Source organism: Lepidochelys kempii, chromosome 1 (genome assembly GCF_965140265.1).
Source record: "Lepidochelys kempii isolate rLepKem1 chromosome 1, rLepKem1.hap2, whole genome shotgun sequence".
Classification (NCBI taxonomy): domain Eukaryota; kingdom Metazoa; phylum Chordata; order Testudines; family Cheloniidae; genus Lepidochelys; species Lepidochelys kempii.
Window position 1 is genome coordinate 67,360,602 of NC_133256.1, and position 26,406 is coordinate 67,387,007.

General features: G+C 43.6%; 1 protein-coding gene across 1 annotated transcript in view; it reads right to left on the minus strand.

Annotated features, from left to right (window-relative positions):
* Positions 1-26,406, minus strand: part of DIAPH3 (diaphanous related formin 3) — a 504,213-nt gene that overhangs the window by 437,568 nt on the left and 40,239 nt on the right. Inside the window, exons 4-5 of the mRNA XM_073325081.1 lie at positions 14,587-14,691; positions 8,951-9,081 (exon numbers count right to left, since the gene is read on the minus strand). Coding sequence (XP_073181182.1) covers positions 8,951-9,081; positions 14,587-14,691 — 236 coding nt within the window. The remainder of the gene's footprint in view (positions 1-8,950; positions 9,082-14,586; positions 14,692-26,406) is intronic.

Here is a 26,406-nt window from a genome sequence, read left to right on the forward strand (position 1 = left end):
TGTAGTAATATTGTACATATTTTTGCATCAGTAAAAGGAAAGATCTGAGAGGCACAAGAGTTTATGAAACCTGTAGAGATTCCTCGAGCCATGAAGACTGATTTTACATTGAACTCAAAAATGTATTGACATTAGTTTGTTATTATCAAGAAAGTTAGTTTTGGGGACTAATTTTTAGATCCTCCACAAATTAAAATAGCTAAAAACTAAGGCAAAACTGATAGGCAAGAGCTTGATTTTATTGTGTTGTACTTGTTTTATTCACAATACAAATTTCTCTGGAATTAGACATTTTTAATAATGTTCTCTCCATCACTACTTTTTGTGAAATTGATGTTATCCATCAGCTTGTCAAAAATAAAATATGTAGTTTGCAACCACAAAGTTGAAAGTATTATTCCACATACATGTTGAAACCCAGCCTTCTAATAAATACTCAACCTCAGTCCTATGAAGCTCAAGAGGGAATGACTGTAGACTATATTTGATTTCACAGAGATAAGTGAAACCAATTTTACAGTTTTAGAACAGTTCATGTCAAGTTGAAAGCTGTACAGCTTTGATCTGTAGGTACAGTAATAAGTCTTGAAAATGAATTACTGTATATTTATTGCAACACTATATTGATGCCAGCTTCCTTGAACGTTATGCAAAGTTAGCTGCAAAACAAGAGTAATAATGTGATGTCGTGTAGTTTTGACATAAAATGCATTAGGCTTATACAAGACTGCAGACTGTCTTATATAGACTTTCTACCGCAAACAGTTACTCTTTCCTCCTACTTCTCCCTGCATGTCTCTAAAACTGAACCCTTTCTTTCCCCAGAAACTAAAATGCTTCTTTAATGCCTTGGTCATCTCCCACTTTCAGTATTACATTTACTTCCTCTGAGGTGCTCCAGTTACCATACTCCAGTCAAATGAAGCTAAATAGTATCACTTTTAAATCTTACTCTGCTCACATTACTCCTTTCTTCAAATACCTTCACTAAATTCCTCTTGCATTCTCTGTCTAGCTTAAGCTTCACATCCTCATTTTTATAGGCTTAATCTCTTCTCTCACTTCGCACAACTAGCCCTCCACACCCTTTCCCCTGCCATTGTATCCCCCCCTTACTTCACCCATCATTTCCCTATCATTTTATATTGAACTACTTACATAAAATGTTGTTCCTAATCAAAGTATTCATTCATCTCAAATTCCTCCTCAAAATTTCCTTCTTCCACAAAATCAACAAATGCTAACCTCACCAATAAACCTGAGGTCCTCCATCCAGGATATTAAAAAGTGAAGGGTGTGGAGGAACACAGTGCATTTTTATACTGTCTGTTCACACTGCAAGTTCCATGTGTCTGTCACTTCTAAAGCTTTTAAGTAAGCTTTTTTGTTAAAAAAAGCAGAATACATGTAAGAACTCCTGTTTTCAGATAGACAATGTGAAGCAATGTTTATATCGAAAGAGCTTCTCTTTGTATCCTTGGAGAAGGGTGTGACAGGGTGTACCAGGTGTTGGGTGCCACCTGCTGGACATGCCTCCAACTTGGCGCATCCCATATGAGGGTGGTTTGTTTTAGAGGTGACAAAAATGAGTTTACAACTCCAAGAACTGCCTAGAGAGGCCATCCAAAGGGATGGAAGCAGGAAGAAGCCAATCAGGTCAGAGCAGGCCAGATTAAAACAGCTCGCTGCTTCTTCCAGACATCAGTTCTGGGTGAAGCTAGGACAAGGGAGGAAAGATTTTTCCTTGTCTTAACCAGGAAACCCAGCTTCCTGAGAGGCTTAACTATCTCCTGCTTTTGGCTAAAGCAGCAAAAGACTGTTTTATGTTATGGAACTTAAAAGCCCAGGTGGCCATCTTGACAAATATCTGTTTATTACTTTAATATCATGGCAAACCGACTTTGCAAGATGCTCCACCGGCTCAGGTAAGCTTGTAACAAATAGACAATACCTTCTGTGCCCCATTCAGCACTGAGCCAGTCACCCCACATAACCTAAAACTACACCTCAAAGATGAAAAACAGCAGTATTATGACTACCTTGTGGGGTCATTTTACATAATATGCTGAAACAAGCAAGCACGTATGTATATAGATTGTGTTGGTGATTTTTCTTCCAAAGCTAGCTTTTCAAAAGGGGAAAGTAATGCCTATTCCTGCTGTTTATGCCCCAGTAAAATCACAGTGGAACATCACCATGCACCAATATCAAAGTAGCACCCTAAGTCCATACCTTTTGCCATGAAGTGGAAGTAGGAGCTGTAAAATCAAATTTCAGCAGTGTGGGGGCGTAGTCTGTTTTTTCCATGGACTATAATGCCACAAGGGACCATTGTGACTACCTAGTCTGACCTGCAAAACACAGGCCATGGGATTTCCGTGAATTAATTTTTATTTGAACTAGAACATTTTAGAAAAAGCCAATTTTGATTTTAAAATGGCTAGTGATGGAGAATCCAGTAGAACCCTTGGTAACCCAACTGAGCTTCTTAGGGCTTGTCTTCACTTAAATTTGATAGCGCTCTAACTTGCTGGCTCAGGGCTGTGAAAAACTACCACCACCACCACCACCACCCACCCCCAAAGCACAGTAAGTCTGAGTGCTTTAAAGCACTAGTGGAGCCAGGCTCCCAGCACTTGGAGTTAATCCCCTCAAGAACGACCACACTCACACTTCAAAGCGCTGCAGCAGGAGCATTCCCACAACAGCGCTTTCAAGTTTCCAGTGTAGCCATACCCTTAGTCTTAAAACTTAGCCTAATTTTAAAACACAAAGTTAGGAACAGTTATCCTTTCAAAGCAACTGGTGCATAAACAGCAATACAAGTCTTATGGAACAACCCTATACAATGGAGACAGGCTGAAGTTAACCTCAGAGATGATCATTTCCCAGTAGATGAACAAAAACTAAAATATTCCAGGTGGAAGGAGAGGGGGGGAAAAAAAACGATTACTTGCCTTTCGTAGCTATTCTTCTAAATGTGTTCCTCATGTCCATTCCCTCTTGCCAACAACTCTGACAGAAGGAGACGACGATAATGGAATGGACATGAGCAACGTATCTCGAAGAACAGTTACAAAAGGCAAGTAACTATTTTGTTTTTCCTTCGAGTGCTTGCTCATGTCGATTCCATTGCAGGAATCCCTGGAGGTGGGCTCAGAGTTCAGTCTTGCAGACTGGAGTACTGCTCTGCCAAAACTAGCATCAGCCCAAGCTTGCTGGGTCAGCGCACAGTGCGAAGCAAACGTGTGGACCAACAACCAGGTCGCAGAGCAGAAAATTTCCCAGATCAGTACCTGAGCGACAAAGGCAGATGATGACACCTGCGCCCTAGTCAAGTGAGCCGTCACGATCGCTGGCGGGGACACCTTTGCCAGCTCATAGCAGTAGCAGATGCAGGCTATGATCCAGGATGAGATTCTCTGGGTAGGCACTTGGCAACTCTTCATCCTGGCCATGACAGCAACAAACAGTTGCGTAGACATACAGAACGGCTTCGTCCTCTCTACATAGAAGGACGATGCCTGCGGGACATCTAGAGTATGCAGCCTGTGTTCCTCAGCCATAGTATGAGGCTTCGAGCAGAAGACTGGTAGGTACATGTCCTGACCAGTACTGAACTGGGAGACTACCTTGGGCAGAAAAGCTGGGTACAGACACAGCTGGACCTTGTCCTTATAGAAGATCATATCAGACCTCTCCGATGTCCATGCCCTGATCTCGGACACCCTACGGGATGAAGTTATAGCAGCCAAAAAGGAGACCTTCCAGAAAAGAAGCAGAAGGGAGCAGGTAGCCTGGGGCTCAAACGGGGGTCCCGTGAGTCTGGACAGCACAAGGTTCAGGTTCCAAGGAGGGACTGTGTCCCAGACATGCAGGTAAAGGAGCTCCAGATGTTTCAGGAACCGCGTCGTCAAGGGATGGGTGAAGACCGACCTGCCATGAAACGGAGGATGGAAAGCGGAAATGGCCGCAAGGTGTACCCTGACAGAGGACAGCGACAGACTCTGGAGCTTACGGTGTAGCAAATAGTCCAGGATGTCTTGTATGGGGGGCCTCTTCCATCCAGATGCGGCAATCCAAGGCCCAACACGTGAACCACTTCCACTTAGCGACGTAGGTAGCCCTGGTGGAGGGTTTCCTGCTGCCCAGAAGGACCTGCTGGACACTGGAAGAAGACTGCCATTCTTCCCCACTCCGCCACGCAGAAACAAGGTCATCAACTGCAGTGCCGTCAGGTTCAGATGCAGCAGATTCTCGTGGTTCTGGGACAGCAGATCCAGCCAAAAAGGCAGCTGCAATGGGGTGGCTGCCAAAAGACACAGGAACATGGCGAACCAATGCTGCCGAGGCCATGATGGGGATGAGGATGACTGTCACTGTCTCGATTCATCTTGAGCAGGACTCTGTGGATTAACAGCACCGATGAGAAGGCTTACATCAGCACTCCCGACCAGGCAGCCCTTGTCCCTGCCCAGCAAAGACCAGAACACATAGCACTTCCTGTTCTGTCTGGATGCAAACAGGTCCACTTAGAGTCCCCCACATGAGGAAAACTAGGCTGACCATCTCCAGATGGAACGATCATTCATGGCGAGACTAGAACATTCCACTGAGGTGATCTTCCAGGACATTCTTGCTCTGGGCAGGTGGGCGACCACCAAATGAATAGCGTGCCACACACAAAAGTCCCAGAGGCTGAGCGCTGACGTATGCCTTCCCACTGGTACATTGCAACAGTATTGTCCATCACTACCTCCACCACCTTGCCTTCCAGGTGAAGCAAGAAAGCCTGGCACGCCAGGTGAACCACCTTGAGCTCCCCGACATTCATATGGAGGACTAGGTTGGGTTGCAGCCCTGGGTGTTGTGCTCACCAAGATGGGCCGCTGCTTCCGGGAGCCACTGGAGTATGCATCCGATGAAGTGAGCTGTAGCTCACGAAAGCTTATGCTCAAATAAATTGGTTAGTCTCTAAGGTGCCACAAGTACTCCTTTTCTTTTTGCGAATACAGACTAACATGGCTGTTACTCTGAAACATGCATTTCGTGAACACTCTGGGGGCTGAGGACAGGGCAAAGAGTAAATTGGAAGTGGCACCCTGCCACTATGAAGCACAGGAAACATCTGTGTCCCAGAAATACGGAGACAGGGAAGTAAGCGTCCTTCAGATCGAGAGTGGCACACCAGTCCCCTGGATCCAGGGAAGGGATGACGGAGGCCAGGGATATGTGCGGAAATTGAACTTCATGAGCAACTTGTTGAGGCCGCACAGGTCCAGAACAGTTCTGAGGCCCCCTTCTGCCTTTGGGATTAAGAAGTAGCAGGAGTAGAATACTCTTCCTTGCATATCCAGAGGAACCTCCTCCACAGCCCCCAGGCTTAGAAGATTCTCAACCTCCTGAATGAAGAGTTGCTCATGAGAAGGATCCCTGAAGAGGGATAGGGAAGTGGACGGGGTGGGGGAGGAGAGATGGCTGAAAATTGCAGGGTGTAGCCCCCAACCATTATGTCCAGGACCCAACAGTCTGACATAACCCACGACCAGGCCGAACGCTAGGGGGAAAAGGCAGTTGAGGAAGGGGAGGGAAGGATCCGGGCAGTTTGCTCCCGAGCACACCCTCAAAATGAACCCTGGTGTTTCACCAGGCCAGGCTATCCAGGAGATTGGGATGATGAAGGGTGGCTGCACTTAAACCCAGCATCCCTTTTTCTCACAGGCCCATGTCGAGGCTGCCACTGTCTAGGTGGCGAAGCAGCTGCCTGGATGTCTGAGGAGTGTGCATCCCCAGGGAACGGAGGGTCACCCTCATATCCTACAGGCCACGCAGATGCACATCCGTTTCGTTGGAAAACAGGCCAACACCATCAAACGGGAGGTCCTGGATAGAGGCCTGCATCTGCTGGGACAGGCTGGCGGTCTGGAGCCAGGAACTTTGCCACAATCACCACAGAGGCGACCACTCAGGCAGCTGAATCGGCTGCATCCCAACCCAGCTGGAGAGAGCACCAGGCCGCTGCGGTCCCCTCTTTCACCAGGGTTGCGAACTCCTGGGCTGCCTCCTAGGATATGGAGTCCTTGAACTTGATGGGAGAGTCCCACAAGTTGTAACTGTAGCAGCCCAAAAGGGCCTGGTGGCTCAACACCCAAAACCGGAGGCTGGCTGTGAAATAAATTTTGCAACCAAACAAATCCAGTCTCTTCGCCTCTTTATTCTTATTGGTGGAACTGGTGGCCCCCTGCTGGTCCCTTTAGTTGGCTGCCAACATGACGACTGACACCGATGGTGGGTGAGCGTACAAGTACTTGAAATCTTTTGTGGGAACGAAGTATTTCTTTTCCGCCCTTTTAGAGGTGGGTGGGATGGAGGACAGGGTTTGCCAGATGGTTTTGACAACGTTCAGGACCCCCTTTTGTACCGGAAGTGCAACCCACGCTGGGGCGGACGTGGAGAGCACATCAAATAAATGTGTCCATCTGCTTCTCCATCTCCTCTGCCTTGAGGCCCAAGTTTGATGCCACCCTAGGGAGCAAACACCTGATGCTTGCAGAAATTGTCCTGTGGGCTAGCACTGGAAGGCCTCGCCACCTTGTTGGGGGAGGAGGATGAGGATGATTGGACAACTGGGGAGGTCTGGCGGTGTCCTCACCTGTCGGGGAGGACAAGCTTGTAGTGGGTACTGGCTCCTCACCAGCAGCAGCAGCCGCCGGGACGTCCTGAACCCTGCCTGGAGCTGTGGATACTGGGGAACTACCTTCAGCCTGTCTGAAAGAGCCACCGACGGCTGGCAGAAATGGGGTACCAACCTGATGGGAATGCCCCATGCATTCCAATAAGGCCAATGGGTTGGCCACTGGCTCTGCTTCCAAGTCAGCCGTGGACACACCCTCCAGAGCCCAATCATGTTGCCTGGGCAAGGGGCTGAATTACACCTCCAAGCCTGAGATTTCATTACCCTCCAATGACCAGGGTGGGGGTGAGGAGGCTTGGGTCTGGAGACTGGTGCCAGGAATGATCCAACCGGTGCCAGCAGTAGGGGGAGCAGTGCCGCATCGGGGAGCGCCTTTGAGGCCTCGGCGATGGCACGACAAAGATGTGTGCTGGGGAGATCTACGGCTGAGTAAGCTTCGGCATGACGACAGGTATTGGGAGCATGGTGCCAATGACTCGTAGTGGTGAGCCGAAGACCTGGTTTGATGCGGAGACCAAGAACATGGAGACCTAGGGCTCTGTTTTGGCTCTGGAGACCGGTGGCGCTCGCCTGTTTTGTGCGATGCCTTGCCAGCAGGCTTAACCTTGCAGGGAGCCTTAGCCAGTTCCATTGCCACATGCGGTGCCAGCTGCAATGAAGGCGCTCTCAGCTCTTCAAGTGCCAGGTCAGTCAATTGCGCCATCAGCTTAGGCCCTTGACCGCTCCTGGGAGTCAGTGGGGGAGGAACGCCAAGCCCTTCAGTGGGTCCAGAGTGGGCGTAAGGCCTGAGCAGAATCCTCTGCCCAGAGCCCTTTGGTTGGGCTTGGTCTTCTTAGTCTTTTTTTTCCAGCAGCAGCTATAGGGATCAGTGCTGGGAGGACCCTGGTGCTGTGAGTGTGCTATGCACCAAAGTTGAAGCACTGGGTGCCAATTCGGGATGTGTCAACTCCGAAGCTGGATGCAGGGCAGCCTGCAGCAGGAGGACCTTGAGACGGATGTTGCGCTCTTTGTGTCAGCAGACAGATGCGACAGCACTCCTTCACATGGGTTTCCCCAAGGCACTGTAGACACCTCTCGTGCAGCACACTAACAGACATAGACCTGTTGCACAAAGAGCAGGGCTTGAAATTCAGAGACTGGGGCATGCCGCGTGGGGGGAAAAAAATCCCTGCTTCGACACCAACACTTAACTAACAATGATTAAACTATTTACAGGTAAGGCACAATGCTAAGCTAGACGAGAAACCACAGACCACTTGCGAAGCAAGCGAAAGAGGTGCTCCGAATGACCAGCACGGGCAGTAAGAAGGAACTGAGAGGGTGCAGGACCAGCAGCGCCTTATTTTATGCACCATGAATGCGGCACTCCAGAAGGCGCCACAGCCCAGCCCTACAAGTACCACTAAAGCGAAAGTCTCCAACGGCCGTGCACACGCGCGTGCACATGGGCGCGCACACACCTACAATGGAATTGACATGAGCAAGCACTCTAAGAAGAGCATCTATGTGGACGAGCTGTTGGAACTGTAGTTGTTGGTGAACATCATTTTCTCCATCATTAAGCTTCCATAAGTTCCCTATCCAAGAATAGATATGAGTAATGACCCTTGGCATAAGCCAAGGTATAGTCCAGAAGTAGAGGTTGAAGGACTACTTGATCAACTTTAAAGTCTTACCTATGTAGTATTTCACCTTGAATTGTCATTTGAAATGTGTTACTAATCCTAAACAATCTTGTTCCAGCTTGTATTTAGCTGAGACACACTGTGTACGTTTCCCAGACTTGAAGAACTCTGTGTAAGCTCAAAAGCTCGTCTTTCACAAGCAGAAGTTGGTCCAATAATAGATATTGCCTCACCCACTTAGTCTCTCTAGTGTTCTAGAACCAACACAACTACAACAAACACTGCCATATCCTTATGTAGCATTCAGATGTAGCTAGAACTAGCTATTCTTTGGATATAAAAATTGCTTCACATTTTGTCCCTTATTCTTTTTTTGTCTGGAAAAAAAAAAACTTAAGTCTATGTAAAAAATTAGAGAACCTGAAAAAAAAAAATATGTACAGCCAGCTTTAAAAACTGAAACAAATAGTATTACCATATGTAAATTGATCGAACACCATCAAAGTATGCATACTTAAAATCCACCTATTCATTTTATTTAGAAGAGAATTTCTTATTATAAAATTTTATGATAAAAGGCTACAGAACATTGTTAAACTTTGCAATATGCCCTAGCAGATGGAGGCATTACCTGACAGGGTTACTGGTCAAAGACACCCGTAGAGATTCTAAGCAAGTGACAAGTCTTTCATCTGTTGCTCCAGATTTTAGTTCCAGGATGAATTCCTGTGCTGTAATCTGTCTGCTGCTCTTGAGGCTTCCCTGCAAGAGGACAGTCACACTGATTTTCTTTCTGGTACACAATTAGTTTATACAGATGACCCAATACAGTTGCTATTTATGAGAAAACCTTGATTCCTGATGCTTAATAAAAACATTTTAGGAACTACTATAACATAATTCGAAAATATGAGTAAAACGAACTGGTGGAAATATTTGAATCATATGTTGTTTCAGAGTTTTCAGTACATATTTTTGACTGCAAATGAACCAAGCGAGAGTCAGAGAGCAACATCTGTCAGTAGGACAAAGCCCAGGTATGTTCAGTGTAGCATATTTCAACTGTAAATGAATGTTAACAGCATAACAAAGGAGGTGAGAAAAATATACGGTATGTACCAAAAATACATAATTCAACCACAAAATGTATTACATGAGGTGAGAAACTTGGCGTATTATGGCTACTTGTTTCATTAACCTGAAAAACAGCAGACCCTTTGATTACCTCTATTAATATAAAAACATTAAAGTATGATAGAAAAGAGGGTAATTTTTCATGAACTAAGTCCAAGATAATTTTTGCAAAGATACTCATTTTTCCACGTATGCTACATTTTGAGTAAATTTGTTATCTTTACAGATCTCAAAAAGTTAAGGTAGTGAGAAAAGTGACTAGAATAAAAAGTGTTGAAATCATTATTTACATGCCTAATCCACTGACGCCTACCCATACTCGTTACTTTTTTTGAAAGACTGAGGGTCCGGAAAGCAGACACTGTATAATGTGTAACACTGAAGGTAGGTTTTGTCCAACAAACCTGGTATATCGGCACTCAAGGAATGTCTACAAGTAGCCAGAACTATTTAACCATATTAATCTATATGCTTTAATGCTCTGCCCTTTTTTTAAAAGTTAAGCCAAACCTGGAAGAAAGTTAATTTCGCATCGTAAAGTGTTGAGGTGTCCTGTGACAACAGTGTCAATTCTATGACCATGTCTACACTACAAACTTTGGTCAATGCAAGTTACATCAGCAAAAAATTTTTTTTAATTTTACCCTTCTGTAATACTATTTTTGCCACAGTTAACCAAGTATCGTTGATTTTGTTTCAGAATTTTATAGTGATTAGAAGTTGACGTAAGTGTTAATACCTTGGACTACTCAAGTATTTACCTTTCCTTTTATATACACCCAACTCATCTGCATACTCTGGATTAATTTTTATAATATTATAAGCCCTATTTCATTTACAATATTGCGGCTCCTGCAATATTAGACTTCCACAGCCTTCCCACCTTAGGCTGAGGCCTGTGTTTTTCTGTCATCTGCCTGAGCCAGGATGCCAGGTGAAAGATTGCCTATTGCCCTGTCCTACCCCAAGGGTCAGACCCACTTAAAACCGTTAGTTGCTCTGCCCTGCTGAGGGCCTGAGCTCTCTAGACTGGTTACTGCTCAGCCCTGACAGAAGGCCAGAGCCTCATAAGAGTGGTTGACGCTCTGCCCCACCAAGAGCAGGGGTCAGAGCCCTGAAAGCACTAATTCCCCCTTAAGCTTGGTTGGACAGCCAAACAGTAGTGAGGGGGCGTGGCCCCCTGCTGAGACTGACAGGGTGAGTTAACCGCAGATCCTTCCATCGGGGCATCCAGGACTAAGTCATCCTGACTCCAGCAAAAGGTAGTCTCTCTTATGGTAGTTGGGTATCAGTTCCCCAATGCCACTTGCCTTTCTGCCACTCATCACTCTTCCGGACTATACCATCCCTAACTTTGCCTTGCACATTAACAGGTGCATCCCAATGCCCAAAATTGCTTTGAATCATTCCCCTGTGAAATCCAGCCCCTGACATTGGATACTCTCAGAAATGCCAGATCATCTGCACCAAGAGGTACAGTACACCCCTATCTACCAGTTTTACCTTAAACCACAACTGCTCTAAACCACACAGCGTTTGTGAGCACTTGAACTTACTTTTGTTTTGTTCTAAGAAAGATGAAAGCAACAAGAGTTGTGGAAACAAATGGTTACAGTACACAACAAAATCATAAAATGCAAACCTGGGTCTACATTTATGCATAGTTACTTCTCATATCTAATAAAGTAGATTTCTTCCAAAAAGTTCCATCTGTTGCACAGCTGGCTAGTTTCTCAGGATCCAAATATTCACAAAAACACCCCCCAATCCACGAGGCATTTTCCTCAGTGAATGGTTTCTTCAGAGTGTTTCTTTCTCCTCTGTTTTATACTGAAAACAGCTTACTATTTGTGTTCTCAGATAGGGCTTATCCTTATCCTGTTGTAAAGATTTTTTTTTTTTTAACCTTTAAGTGGTTTAGATAGTTTATCATTCCCTCTGATGGTTTCCCATTCAAAATCTTAATATTGTTCAAAGCTATTGAGTTGCGCATTGCATCAATAGCCAAAAGGGGTGGCGTGACAACTCTCCCACCCCCCACCCAAATGGGCCACCACTGAGACATCTTATCTCCAGGTGACCAATTTCTATTCCAAGTTCGTAAAACACACTTTCAATATCAATACATTACTCCTTAAATATTACCCATACATACATCTCACAATGATTACAAATCTCTCACATTAGGAGCTCTCTGTAAATCTCTTACATGTTACTCTTTATAGATAAATATCCTGTAAGACATGTGTTTGGTGCAGGTCTCAGATGAGAGATGTTTGTTAAAAAAAAGGGATGGAGGGGGAGAATCCTTCATAGAAGGGATCTCTGTCTCAGAGGTTGTGCATTTATTTTGTACGGGGCATTTTGATGTGGTCAGAGTAAAGCAAAAGAAATTATGATTATTTGCAGCATGATATACTGATTCATCTGTCAATGCCACCGCAAGGGAGCAAATGCCAGAACTCAGTACATGATGGTTTGCTGCATCCCCTTGTCAGATGGCTTTTAAGAGGTTTTTGCATCACACTTGTATAGTAATGCCATATTTATTCCAGCTGTAACATTAAATCCACATGAAAACAAATTTTAATAGCTCTTTGAGACAGGGACCATCTTTTTGTTATTATACAGTGATTAGCACAATGGGACCATGGTCCATGATTTGCGCTCCCAGGCGTTAATGTAGTTTGTATTCATAATAATAAAAGCTAGTAAACATAGTTGGTACAGTAGACTGGATCAATATACAAGCCCTTATTACTCCTAACAATAGAAGAAAAGGGTGGGGAATCCATTTACAGAAGAGCTTTCTGGAAACATTGCATTGATAGTCACTGGTCCAAATGCCCATGGTGCGCAACCAAGATTTGACACTGCATGGGACAGGAATGTAAGTGAAAGCCTTGAAGGATTTCCCAAGCCATGCCCGTTCAGGTAACGTATAATAAAGGTATCCAAGTGGTGGTACTATAACACTATATATTGCAATGAAGAATGGAGCGGCTCCTTATTTGGTCACCAAAATTACCTGTGATTTCTGTGCTACATTTATCCATCAAGAAGGAAAGAAAATGTAACCTATATGTGATGACCGCCATCTTGGCTAACACAACATTGATTGAAGTAGGCACCTCCAATTCTAAATGCCTGACTCTCTACAGCTTGAACTAAGCTCAATAGCCGGGGGCTATAAAAGACTCATCTATCAATTAAGCACAGAGGGCAAGACATGTAACATGCTGGCCAGTAGGGTACATATGCAGAAATTCCTACATTTCAGAGTCATGATGCCAAAATAAGATTTCAATATTTTAAACTACTGACCAAGTTAGACCATACAAAATGTATTCTCCACGAACAAAACATTTACTTCATTTGAATCTCATTGGTAACGAGCAGTATCAAGGAATTCATACTTCATTCATCTCTTGGGTCACTAAATTAGAGTGCCCAAAAATTTTCCAATACAAGTACAACTTATGTCACAAAAACTAATTCAAAACGTAGAACTGTTCCACATTGGATTCATTTGAAAGACTTTTCTAAAATCTGCAAACCTTTACTTTATTTTGACATCTTATGTTTCATCTAATACATCAATTAGGTTTTGCAATGTGAACTAGAGGAGCAGTGGCAGATGAAATTCTGTACTGACAAATATAAAATCATTCCTTCTCGTGTGTATTGTTTCAAGTAGTCACAACACTTACTAGGTTCCCAGTTGGTTCCAAAAACTCAGAAGAGAAACTGTAAAGCTCAATGAAAACCTCTGCTCACAGTGTAGCGGTGGTCAAAAACCAAACTAAGTACTAGGATGCATAAAGAAGGGAGTGGATAATAGTGAAAATGTCATTTAGATAAATCAGTGATATAACCTCACCTAGAATACTGTGTTCAATATGGGTTACAAAAAGGATACAATAGAAATAATGGGGGGTAGAGAAACTGAGTAAAAGCAACAGGAATGACTGGACTATGAAAAATATTTGCTACAAAGAGAAATAGAAAAGAAATGATTTACACTGAAGAGAGGATAAATAAAATAGTGACATCATAAAGGTACACAAAAACAAACAACAATACTGAAAAGGTCAATCAGACATGTATAGTCACCTTGTCAATTCTAAAGTAAGGGTCATATAATGAAATTGAAGAATGGCAAATTTAAAATAATATGGAAAAAAAATTTCACAAAACGCACAAGTAGTCTGTGGAACTCATGGCCTCAATATCACTAAGATCAAGAACTAAGTAGGATTCAAAATAAAAATTGACATTTGTGTGTCTATATGACCACTGTGAGACACAGAATACCGAGTTAGATGGACCCTGGTCTGTTGCAGTATGCACCTTCGATTTTGCTAAATAACATTGCACAAATTGAAATTAACTAAAACAATACAAAATGGAGAATAGAGTCAAGTTTAAAGGATGCATGATCAGCCAAGTAAAAACGAAGTTACTTTAAAATAGTACTGCAAAGTAACACTGTAACTGAAGTGTCAGATGTTTGCAAGGGAACTTATTTGTCCCAATTGACAGTAATACCTTTACCTTACAGCAGTGTTTCCCAAACTTGGGATGCCGCTTGTTCAGGGAAAGCCCCTGGCAGGCCAGGCCGGTTCGTTTACCTGCCGCGTCTGCAGGTTCGTCTGATCACAGCTCCCAGTGGCCGCAGTTAGCTGTGCCCAGCCAATGGGGACTGCAGGAAGTGGCGGCCAGTATATCCCTCAGCCTGCGCCGCTTCCCGCAGCCCCCATTGGCCGGGCACAGCGAACCACAACCAGTGGGAGCCGCAATCGGCCGAACCTCCGGACGCGGCAGGTAAACAAACTGTCTCAGCCCGCCAGGGGCTTTCCCTGAACAAGCGGCGTCCCAAGTTTGGGCAACACTGCCTTACAGGATAAACTCTGCCCAACATATACAGACAACTTCCACTGTTACCTAAAGATATAAACAAAACTAAAATGTGGTGCTTTAGGACATTTGCATCTAAGGATTGATATTAGTCCAAAAAATTAAATAACTCAATTATGCATTATCATCCCTCCAAACATGCATGTAAAAGTAGTAAGTACACTAAACTTTTCATAAGCATATTTTTGGTGTATTTTAGAAGTGACATATACTTACAGCCTTTGAAGCAGTACTAATATATTGCATCACCATTTCTTTTTTGGTATTGAAGTCCTTTTCTCGCAAAGGTGTTTTTCTGTCTTCATTTAAATTCATATCTTCCTATGGGAAAAAATTGAAAAAACTTGATTTAGCCATCCGTGTGTCTGACGATAAGGATCTTAATGAGGTCCTACACTTTACTGAGTAGGTATATATGAACACGTTAAATGTGAAATTTAAGGAAAAAAACCTATGAAAAATCGAATACTAACAATGAGGAAACCGAAGAATCAAATACAAAATATCCACTTAAGCAATTTAAAACCATGAAATAGGAAAAAATATTTAAAAAGTTCTCTTTAATTTTCAAGGAAAATGTGTCATGGTTTTACCCGCCCTATTTGGCAATTTCAGCAACACCACAGTAACCTTAGTCCTGTAGGGACTTTACAGTGCAGAAGCACTAGCAGTGTAGTAGTTCCCTTTTAATCTCCTCCTAGGAATCATATGCAAAATGGACACATTGCATTGGATCCAGTGTTGGGGTGGGAGACCTGTATTTCAGATTAGATGCAAACAGCACAGTCACGCTACCTCCTCTTCCATTACCCAAAACAGTAAGGCTCTTGTAAGAGTACCACAGAGTTGTAACCATATGCACCAAAAATCAAGACTGCAGTATCAGTCATTTTGGAAAAATGTATGCAAGATTAGGGCAAAAAATACAGATCCTGGGATCTGGAATCTGCACTATCCTAGAAGGGTGAAGCCTCGCAGTAGTTCATAGGTCAAAATTTAGTCTTCAACATCATGGAGGCTCAATCTATTGATCCTTTTGAAATTAAAATAAAAGCCTTAAATCAGCATCAGAAGCTGACTAGGGAGACAGAGCAGTGGCTCTCACCCTATTTACCATTGTGGACCACATCCAATGCTACCGATATGGTCCTGAGGATGTCATATGGGCCACAGTCCTGGGCTGATTGGGCCACAAATGTCCCGCGAGCCGCAGGTTGAGAACCACTGCAGTGAAGGGACTCAAGCACTGGCCTGATGTGGTCATAGCTGCCTAAACCATGCAGAAGGTGGGAAGCCACATTCCTTGCAAGCTGGAGCCTGTGCTTTGTCATCTTCACATTTGGCTTCAGATACAGTGAATTACAATAATCCGGCCTTGAGCTGACAAATATATGTAGGACTGCGGCCAGGTTCTCAGCTGGGAGCAAGTTACACATATAGCTTACAAGCTGAATGTGAAAAGAGGCATATTTAGATGCTGACACTACCTGGTCATCCAAGGCTATTGAAGACTGCTGCAGCTATTCTCAGATTAAACTCATGAGATGGACCTCCGTCAGTTCAGGCAAGGCGACTGCTAGTCATTAAATTTTGAAGATGGGGCAGCTGTTGACTCAGCCTAGTCAGAAATCATACATACACATCTCTGTTGGTCCTTCAAGACATGCTGCGAACAACTCTGTTCTCCTCGGCTTTTAGGGAAGGAGAGGTGCAAGGAGAGCTACTATTTTGTGATAAGGCAGGAAGTAAGTATTTGGTTTTCATTATTTTTAGTCAGTGAATTGTGCCAAGTATATAACCATATCACACCCTAAGGATCTAACAGTCTGGTTCAGTGAATGGGGTCTTTTTTGAGAGACCCAAAAGCAGTACCAAAGGATCTATTTGTAATCTCATTTTTGTCCTACCACTGAGATTTAAAATATTTAGCCATATTCCCATGCAGAACATAACATAGTTAAAGTTGCTTCTCATTCCACACACTTTCCAGACTCTAAAAGATATTATTTAAAGGAAATGGTATCAGGAACCATTTAAACAGGGTTTGTTATTTTGGGGGTGGGGAGAGACACCATTTTCTTTTCATGTTACATATGTTGAAAATTTCTTCAATCACCATCACCACCACTTCCATAACCGCATTGGTCATTGGGGCACCATCATTAATGAGCAACCAACCAATTGTCTCCACCCCTGATGATTGTCTGTCAGTGCTTGAGTCTCCGTGAAGTCCACTCCTGTCCACTCTTATATTGTCAATCCATCTCTTCTTCTGTCTACCTCTTCTTTTCTGCTCTTGTACTGTCCCTTGGAGGAGGATCTTGGATAGGCCAGATGATCTTCTTACATGGCCGTACCACTTCAGCTTGTGCTTCTTCAGTCGTCATATGACCCAGCACATTGGGTGATGGGCGATGAGGTTGCGGACCCCTTCATTAGTGAGGTGGTCGAAGTAGGAGATGCCCAGGATTTTACGGAAGCATCTCATCTGTGCTACCTGTATTTTCCGTTGAAGTTCTGCCATAAGGGTCCTTGTCTCGCACGCAGAGAGAAAAATGGAGATACCCAGTGCACGCAGGAGTTTCAGTTTGGATTCCAGAGAGATGTTTTTATTCTTCCAAATTGGCTTTAGCTTTGCCACTGTTGCTTGCACAGTTCTTGCCCAAATTTCTGCCTTGGACTCTTCATCAGTGATGATTGCCCCCAAATACTTCAACTGTTCTACTGTCTCCAGCTCTTGTCCACAGACAGTAAAATGTGAGCTGATCCCATCACATTTGTTTGTCATCAGCTTGGTTTTCTCTGCACTGATTTCCATGTCATATTTTGTGGAGGTTTCATCTGAACATTTCACACGGTCGGCAAGTTCATCTTTGCTGCCTGCCAGGCCATCAATGTTGTCAGCGAACCAAAGATTTGAGATTGTTCACCCCACAATGCTGACTGTGCACGTGATCTTCTAGGGCATCGGTCACTAAGCACTCCAAGTAAATGTTCAACAGTGTGGGCGAAAGAAGGCAGCCTTGTCGGACTCCAACAGTGATGCGAAACCATTCTCCTGTTGCGCCATTGACAAGAACTGCACTGCTGGCCTTGGCACACAGTTGTTTAATGGTAAGAATAAGCTTACAACCAACACTGTACTTCTTCATGGTTGCCCAGAGAGCTTTGTGCCATATTCTGTCAAACGCCTTCCTGAAGTCAACAAAGACGTGGTAGATGTCCTGCTGGTGTTGTAAGTACTTCTCACATAGAACACGAAGGTTGAAAATCTGTTCTGCGGTACCTCTTCCAGCACAAAAACCAGCTTGTTCTTCAGCAATGATATTCTCTGTTTGTGGCTTCAATCTGTTCAATATGACTCAACATCACTTTGCTAGGATGGCTGATTAAGCTTATGGTCTGGTATTTTTGATACAATTGCAGGTTGCCATTCTTTGGCAGAGTGATGACTACTGACTGTGCTCACGTGGAGGGCTACTCACCCATCTGCCAGATCTTTTTGAGTACATCTATTACTATTTCTTCTCCGAATTTCATCAATTCAGCTGGGATGTTAATACCTGTAGCCTTTCTGTTCCTGAGTGATTTCACAGCTGTGTCCACTTCTTCACGCAGTATTGGAAAGTCATCCTCCTCTGTTGTATCTGGGCTGTTTAAGACACTCGGATCTTCATGTGTCTGGTGGTTGTATAGATCAGACCAGTAGTTTGTCCACCTATTGATGATGACCCTTTCTTCTTTAAGACTGTTCCTTTCTTTGTCTTGAATTGCATTAGCTTTGGTCCATTTTTCCGAACCTGGAAGGCTTGTTGGCTATTTTTATTATTAATACACTCTTCAATTTTAGAGCATTGTTTTTCAATCCATATCTCTTTGGCCACCTTCATTCCTTTCTTGATCTTTCTGCCAATTGCTCTGTATTTATCAGCTCTTTCAGTGCTGTTCTTGTCTCTCTTAAGCTCTCTGCTAATATCACACACTTGTGACCCATGGTTTTGTCTTCGTACGATGTTTCCCAAGGATGCCCATTGCTGCCTCATTCATTGAAGCATTAAAATTGTTGGTCATTGTTTCTAGGTCTTCCTCGAGAGCAAGCAGCGGAGCACATTTTCCGCCCATCATTGCTTGGAATGACTCTTCAATGTTTCAGTCTCTGAGACTTTCAGAGTCAAACGGTTCTGGTGAACTTTGACCTGATGATTTTCCTTAGCTGCAGCCAAAAATTTAGCATCAAAAGGTCATGATCACATCCAATATCAGCACCAGGGAATCTCCTTGTTTTAGCTCTGCTAATCCCAGAATGAAATCTGTTTTGCACCATGATGTAGTCGATCTGGCTGTTATATAGACCATTAGGTGCATGCCATGTTGATCGTCTGGATGCTTTATATGCTCCTAATGTGTTTGCAAGAACCAGATTGTTATAGCTGGCAAACCCCACAAGTCTCAATCCTCTCTCATTGGTTACCACATTTCAGAAAGGGCCACAATAATCTCACCGAACTGCCTGTGCATCAGTACCCACTTCAGCATTCCAATCTCCTTGTATAGTCAGGATATCTTTCTTGTGTACCTTATCAATGTCTTGGAGCTGATTGTAAAAACCTTCAATTTACTCGTCAGTCTGTTGTAGGGATGTAGACTTGTACCCCTGTGATATTAAATGGTACTGCCTTTAGACAGATGGAAATAAGCCTCCTAGACATTGGGCAGCATCCTAATATTGAATTCTTCACATCTTTATGCACAAGTAATCCTATGCCGTTGATGTTTTTCCTCTACCCTGTAATAGAGCACATGGCTTCTTCCAAAAGATCTCAACAAAGTTCTTCCATCTGATCTCAGAGATTCCTAGGAGATATCAAGTGCATCATTCCATTCCGTACGCAAGTTCTTTTGACTTTCTTATTTTTCTCAGTGCTCTTACATTCCATGTGGCTATGGTGATGTTATCTCTTCCACAGATCCTCTTTGTTGGGGTTACACCAGTAGAATACTTGTCACGTCTGCCCTGGTGGGAGATGGATGGTGCGGTCATTATTAACCTGGGCTGTGATTAATTCGCTATGGACATCGTTGACTTGCTCATTATATGGTATTTCTTGGGAAAATTTCTAACCTGGCGGAGCCCATCCTTCTCCAGTCACACTCTTACAACATGCAGGACCAGTGGGCCTATTCTGTCCTCAGACCCACAAGGGAAAATTTACTCCAAGCCAAAACAGGGATCAAGTACTCAAAGGGCCTTATATAGAGCTTTTTCCCATTTATGTAATTAGATTTACCATTCTTGCTTATAAAATTCAGTGAGCCCACCATCTTAGTGGTTGAAATAGGTTTTAGTTTTATATAACGAAAGTTACTGTAATCTACATACTAAACCTTCTTTCTAAAATTTGTTCCCTATTTGCTCTTCTGGAATTGCCCTAGTCTTTGCAGGCCCACTTTTGCCCATTTAAACAAAACAAAAAACAAAACAAAAAAAAAAGGATGGTCTCTGGAGGATACTTCAGAAGTATCCAGCTGTTCTTAGAAAAGGAGAATTCTATCCTTTTATTATGCTCAAAACGCCACTATGATGATATCCCAAATAGACCTGATCCATAAAAAGATCTTAGACATGAAACAGTCATATTTGTCTACGGTATCTTATCCTGATCGGATACTTATCTACTCTCAAAGCCAGGGCACTGAGAACTAAGCTGACTAAGTAATTCTGTACCAATTGCAACTCTTATCAAGCAAAGCCTCAGGTCCCACTGCAGGGCCATTCCTAGCTATTCTGGGGCCCTAAGTAGCCCCACCATGAGGGGAAGGGTGTGGGACCCAGGCCTCCATGGCGTTGGAGCTGGCTTGGGGGCAATGGGAGGGGGAACTTCCCCTCAGCAGCGCAGTGGGGCCAGGTTGCTGCACTTCTCACCGCCAGAGAGTGCAGGTCTGGCCCTGCTGCAGTCCTCCGGGAAGTGTGGGCGGGGCTGGGGTGGGGCTGGGGCAGGGCCAATGGAGAATAGGCAGGGCAGGGGCTGGAGCAGCACACAGCTGAGCAGGGAACCAGGATATTTGCTGCCCCAAGTTTCCTGGTACCCTACACAGCTGCGTACTTTGCGTACAGGTAGGGACGGCCCTGTCATAGAATCATAGAGTATCAGGGTTGCAAGGGACCTCAGGAGGTCATCTAGTCCTACCCCCTGCTCAAAGCAGGACCAATCCCCAACTAAATCATCCCAGACAGGGCTTTGTCAAGCCTGACCTTGAAAACGTCCAAGGAAGGAGATTCCAACACTCCCCTAGGTAACGCATTCCAGTGTTTCACCACACTCCTAGTGAAAAAGTTTTTCCTAATATCCAACCTAAACCTCCCCCACTACAACTGAGACCATTACTCCTCGTTCTTTCATCTGCTACCATTGAGAATAGTCTAGATCTATCCTCTTTAGAACCCCTCATAAGTCATGTGTTCCAGTCCCCTAATCATTTTTGTTGCCCTTCGCTGGACTCTTTCCAATTTTTCCACATCCTTCTTGTAGTGTGGGGCCCAAAACTGGACAAAGTACTCAGATGAGGCCTCACCAATGCCGAAGAGAGGGGAATGATCACGTCCCTCAATCTGCTGGCAATGCCCCTACTTATACAACCCAAAATGCTGTTAGTCTTCTTGGCAACAAGGGCACACTGTTGACTCATATCCAGCTTCTCATCCACTGTAACCCCTAGGTCCTTTTCTGCAGAACTACTGCCTAGCAATTCGGTCCCTAGTCTGTATCAGTGCATGGGATTCTTCTGTCCTAAGTGCAAGACTCTGCACTTGTCCTTCTTGAACCTCATCAGATTTCTTTTGGCCCAATCCTCTAATTTGTCTCAGGCCCTCTGTATCCTATCCCTACCCTCCAATGTATCTACCACTCCTCCCAGTTTAGTGTCATCTGCAAACTTGCTGAGAGTGCAGTCATCCTTCAGATCATTAATGAAGATATTGAACAAACTGGCCCCAGGACCGACCCTTCGGGACATTCCGCTTGATACTGGCTGCCAACTAGACATGGAGCCATTGATCACTACCCGTTGAGCCCAACAATCTAGCCAGCTTTCTCTCCACCTTATAGTCCATTCATCCAGCCCATACTACTTTAACTTGCTGGCAAGAATACTGTGGGTGACCATGTCAAAAGCTTTGCTAAAGACAAGCAATAACACGTCCACTGCTTTCCCTTCATCCACAGAGCCCATTATCTCATCATACAAGGCAATTAGGTTAGTCAGGCATGACTTGCCCTTGGTGAATCCATGCTGACTGTTCCTGATCACTTTCCTCTCCTCTAAGTGCTTCAGAATTGATTCCTTGAGGACCTGCTCCAAGATTTTTCCAGGGACTGAGGTAAGGCTGACTGGCCTGTAGTTCCCCGGATCCTCCCTCCTTCCCTTTTTTAAAGATGGGCACCACAATAGCCTTTTTCCAGTCTTCCAGGACTTCTCCCGATCGCCATGAGTTTTCAAAGATAATGGTCAATGGCTTTGCAATCCCATCCACCAACTCCTTTAGCACCCTCATATGCAACGCATCCGGACCCATGGATTTGTGCTCTTCCAGCTTTTCTAAATAGTCCTGAAACACTTGTTTCTCCACAGAGGGCTGGGCACCTCCTTCCCATGCTGTGCTGCCCAGTGCAGCAGTCTGGGAGCTGACCTTGTTCGTGAAGACAGAGGCAAAAAAAGCATTGAGTACATTAGCTTTTTCCACATCCTCCGTCACTAGGTTACCTCCCCCATTCAGTAAGGGGCCCACACTTTCCTTGACTTTCTTCTTGTTGCTAACAGACCTGAAGAAACCCTTCTTGTTACTCTTAACATCTCTTGCTAGCTGCATCTCCAAGTGTGATTTGGCCTTCCTTATTTCACTCCTGCATGCCTGAGCAATATTTTCATACTCCTCTCTGGTCATTTGTCCTGTCTTCCACTTCTTGTAAGCTTCTTTGTGTTTAAGATCAGCAAGAATTTCACTGGGAGGTTACACACAGAGACTAGAACCCAACTCTCCAATATGGCAATCCCAAATTACATCCCCTTTGAGACACTGCCTCTCAAAGAATCAATCAGACAACTTTTTGTCCTTGACTATGCTGCCTGTGAAATGGAGCTACTAATGCATAGGAAAAACCTACTGTTCTTGTGTTAAGCATCCTCTAAGGGCTGGATAACAGCGCTTCTATTTCTTTGACCATGGGATGCTGTTCCAGAAGAGCTGAGCAGAGATGGGATCCACCTATTGAGAAAGAAAATCTGGATCGGACTAGCTAATCTAGTGAGGAGGGCTTTAAACTAGGCTCAACAAGGTCAGGAAACAAAAGCCCACATATAAGTCAAAAACATGGAGACCTGGGAGAAGGGTCAGAATCTGGGGGGAGCATTGGCAATCATAGTATGGACAAGGCAGAGATGAGAGAACAGAATGGAAATCAAATCAGTATCTTAGATGTCTATATACTAATGCACGAAGTATAGGGAACAAACAGGAAGAACTAGAAATGACAGCTGACACCACAGAAACTTGGTGGATTAACACGACTGAAATATTGGTACAGAAGCATACTGCTTGCTCAGGAAGGACAAGCAGGGAAAAAAGGGAGGAGGTACTCCCTTATATACCAAAAATGTAAACACTTACACTGAGATTGAGATGGAAATAGGACACAGACTCATTGAAAATAGCTGGGCAATGATAAAAGGGTAAAAAACAAGGGTGATGTTATGGTATGGGTTTGCTACAGACTACCTAAACAGGGGGGGGAAAAAACGGGGGGGTGGATAAGAGGTTTTTGTTTGCTTTTTAAAAAGCAACAAAATCATCCAAAACACACACACACAATTTAGTGGTGATGGGTGACTTCAACTATTCAGACATCTGTGGGAAAAATACAGCAGGGCACAGATTATTCAATGCTTTGGAGACAATTTTTGATTTCAGAAGGTGGAGAAAGTAATTAGTGAAGAAAAACTGTTCTAGATTTAATTTTGACAAATACAGAGGAACTGGTTGAGAATTTGAAAGTAGAAGGCAGCTTGGGTGGAAGTGATCATGAAATAATTGAGTTCATGATTCTAAGGAATGGTAGGAGGGAAAAGAGCACAATCAAGATAATGGGTTTCAAGAAGGCAGGCTTTAGAAAACTTTGGGAGTTGATAGGTAAGATCCCATAGGAACCTAGTCCAAAGGGGAAAAAAAGCTCGAGAGAGTAAGCAGTTTTTCTGAAGAGCTATTAATAAGGGCAAAAGACCCAACTATCCCAACACATAGTAAACATTCGAAGTATGGCAAGAGACTGCCCTGGCTTAACCAGGAGATCTTCAATGATCTGAAACTCAAGAGAGTCCTACAAAATGTGGAAACTAGGTCAAATTAGAAAACGACCACCACAAGCCAAGACATAAAATGAGATTAAACTAGCTAGAGACAGAGTAACAAGAAAACATTCTACAAAATACATTGCAAGCAAAAGGAAGATGAAGAATAGCGTAGGCCCCTTAGTCAATAATGGGGGAAAGACAACATAAAATGTGGAAATGGCAAGTGTTGAATGACTTTGATTCAGTTTTCATCAAAAGCGTTAGTAGCAATTGGACGTCTAACATTGTTAACGCCAGTGAAAACGAGGTAGGATCTGACTCTAAACTACGTTAACAACAAGTTAAAAATTAGACAGATGTCTTCAAGACACCAGGGCCTGGTGAAGTACATCCTAGCATACTAAAGGAGCTGACTGAGGAGATATCTGAGCCATTAGTGATTATCTTTGAAAACTCACAGAAAATGAAAGAAGGCAAATATAGTGCCAATCTATTAAAAAAGGGAAGAAGGACAATACGGGGAATTACAGATCAGTCAGCTTAAGTTCTGTATCGGGAAAAATAATGGAGCAAATAATGGAGCAAATAATCAAGTAATCGATTTGCAAACACCTAGAACAATAAGGCGATAAGTAACAATCATCGTGGATTTTTCAAGAACAAATAATGTCAAACCAAACAAATAGCTTTCTTTGATGGGATAATCAGCACTGTGGATGGGGGGATGTGATATATCTCTACTTTAGTAAGACTTTTGATATGGTGTCACATGTCCTTCTCATAAACAAATTAGGGAAATAGTAGCTCCATCTAGGCTCTATAAGGTGGGTGCATACCTGGTTGGAAAACTATTCCAATGGTTCAAAATCAAGTTGAAAGCACATATTGATTGTGGTCCCACAGGGATCGGTCCTGGGTCCAGTACCGTAATGATTTAGATTTAGATAATGGCATAAAGTTTGCCAATGATACCAACCTAGGAGGGGCTGCAAGTGCTTTGGAGGATATGATTAAAACTCAAAATGATCTGGACAAACTGGATACATGGTCTGAAGGAAATAGGATGAAATTCAGTACGGACAAATGCAAAAATAGTCCACTTAGGAAGGAACAATCAGTTTCACACATACAAAATGGGGAATGACTGCCTGTGAGGGAGTATTACAGAAAGAGATCCGAGGGTTATAGTGGACCACAAGCTAAATAAGAGTCAACAGTAGAACACTGTTGCAAAAAAGTGAACTTCATTCTGAAAATATTAGCAGGAATGTTGTAAGCCAGACACAAGTAGTAATTCTTCCACTCTACTCCATGCTGATAAGGCCTCGCTGGAGTATTGTGTCCAGTTCTGGGTGCCACATTTCAGGAAAGATGTGGACAAACTGTAAAAAATCTAGAGGGAAGCAAGAAAAATGACTACAGGTCTTGAAAACATGATCTATCAGGGAAAATTGAAAAAACGGAGTTTGTTTAGTCTGGAGAAAGATTGGGGGGGGGACATGATAATCTTTTATGTACTTGAAAGTTGATGTCACAATGAGGGTGGTGAAAAACTGTTCTCCTTAACCTCTGAGGATAGGACAAGAAGCAATGGGCTTATACTCCAGAAGGGCAGGTTTAAGTTGAATATTAGGAAAAACTTCTTAACTGTCAGGTTGGTTAAGCACTGGAACAGATCGCCTAGGAAGGCTGTAGAATCTCCATCATTGGAGGTTTTTAAGAACAGGTTAGACAAACACCCCGTCAGGAATTGTCTAGTTATTACTGAGTGCAGGGGACTTGACTACATGACCTATTGAGGTCCCTTCCAGTCCTACACTTCTATAATCCACCTACTACAAACTGATGTTAATCCTGTAGCTCAAGTGGCAGAAGGGTCTGTGCAGTGCTGAAGGTTCAGGCCCCAATACCACATGATGGAGAGCAGTAGTGTTACACGTAACAGAATTGGCTTGAACTTTACTTTTATTCCTTTTTTTAAAAAGCTAGGTAAATTTCAAGAGAATGCTTATTTACCCTACAGCAAAGTTACAGAAAGCCACTTACAGATCTATCAAGTCTACTAACCTTCCATTTATAAAACTTAATAGATTGAACTCCTTTAATCTATCACTGTAAGGCATGTTTTACAATCCTTTAATCATTCTTCTTGCTCCTGAATTGCAGACACCAGAACTGTACATGGTATTCCAGCAGTGGTTAGACCCGAGTCAAATATAGAGGTAACATAGCCTTTCTACTTCCATTCAATCTTCCCCTGTTTATACATCAGAGGACCACACTAGCCCCTTTGGTCACAGCTCATCATGCATCATGACAACAAAGTCTTCTATAGAGTCTCTACTTCCCAGGATAGAGTCCCCCCAACCAAAATTCTTTGGCCTCCTTTGCTAGAACCTCTTTTCTCTTTGTTGTTCAGAAGGCCTGTGCTGAGAGTAGTAATAGGAAGGGAGCATCTCTCTCAATAAAGTCTGAGGTCTGGTTTGTTTTCTCCTTGATACCTGTGGCATATAGCACCCCACAGATCAAAAACTGGCTCACAAATTTTATGGAATGATGGTCTTGATCTGTATTGGAATTAAACAAGTCACAGCCTTCAAATAAGAGGCCCGCAGTTGTGATCTCTTCTTCTTCCAGTATCCATGAAGACTGTAACCAAGAAGCCTTGCTCATGGCAACACCTGTGACCCT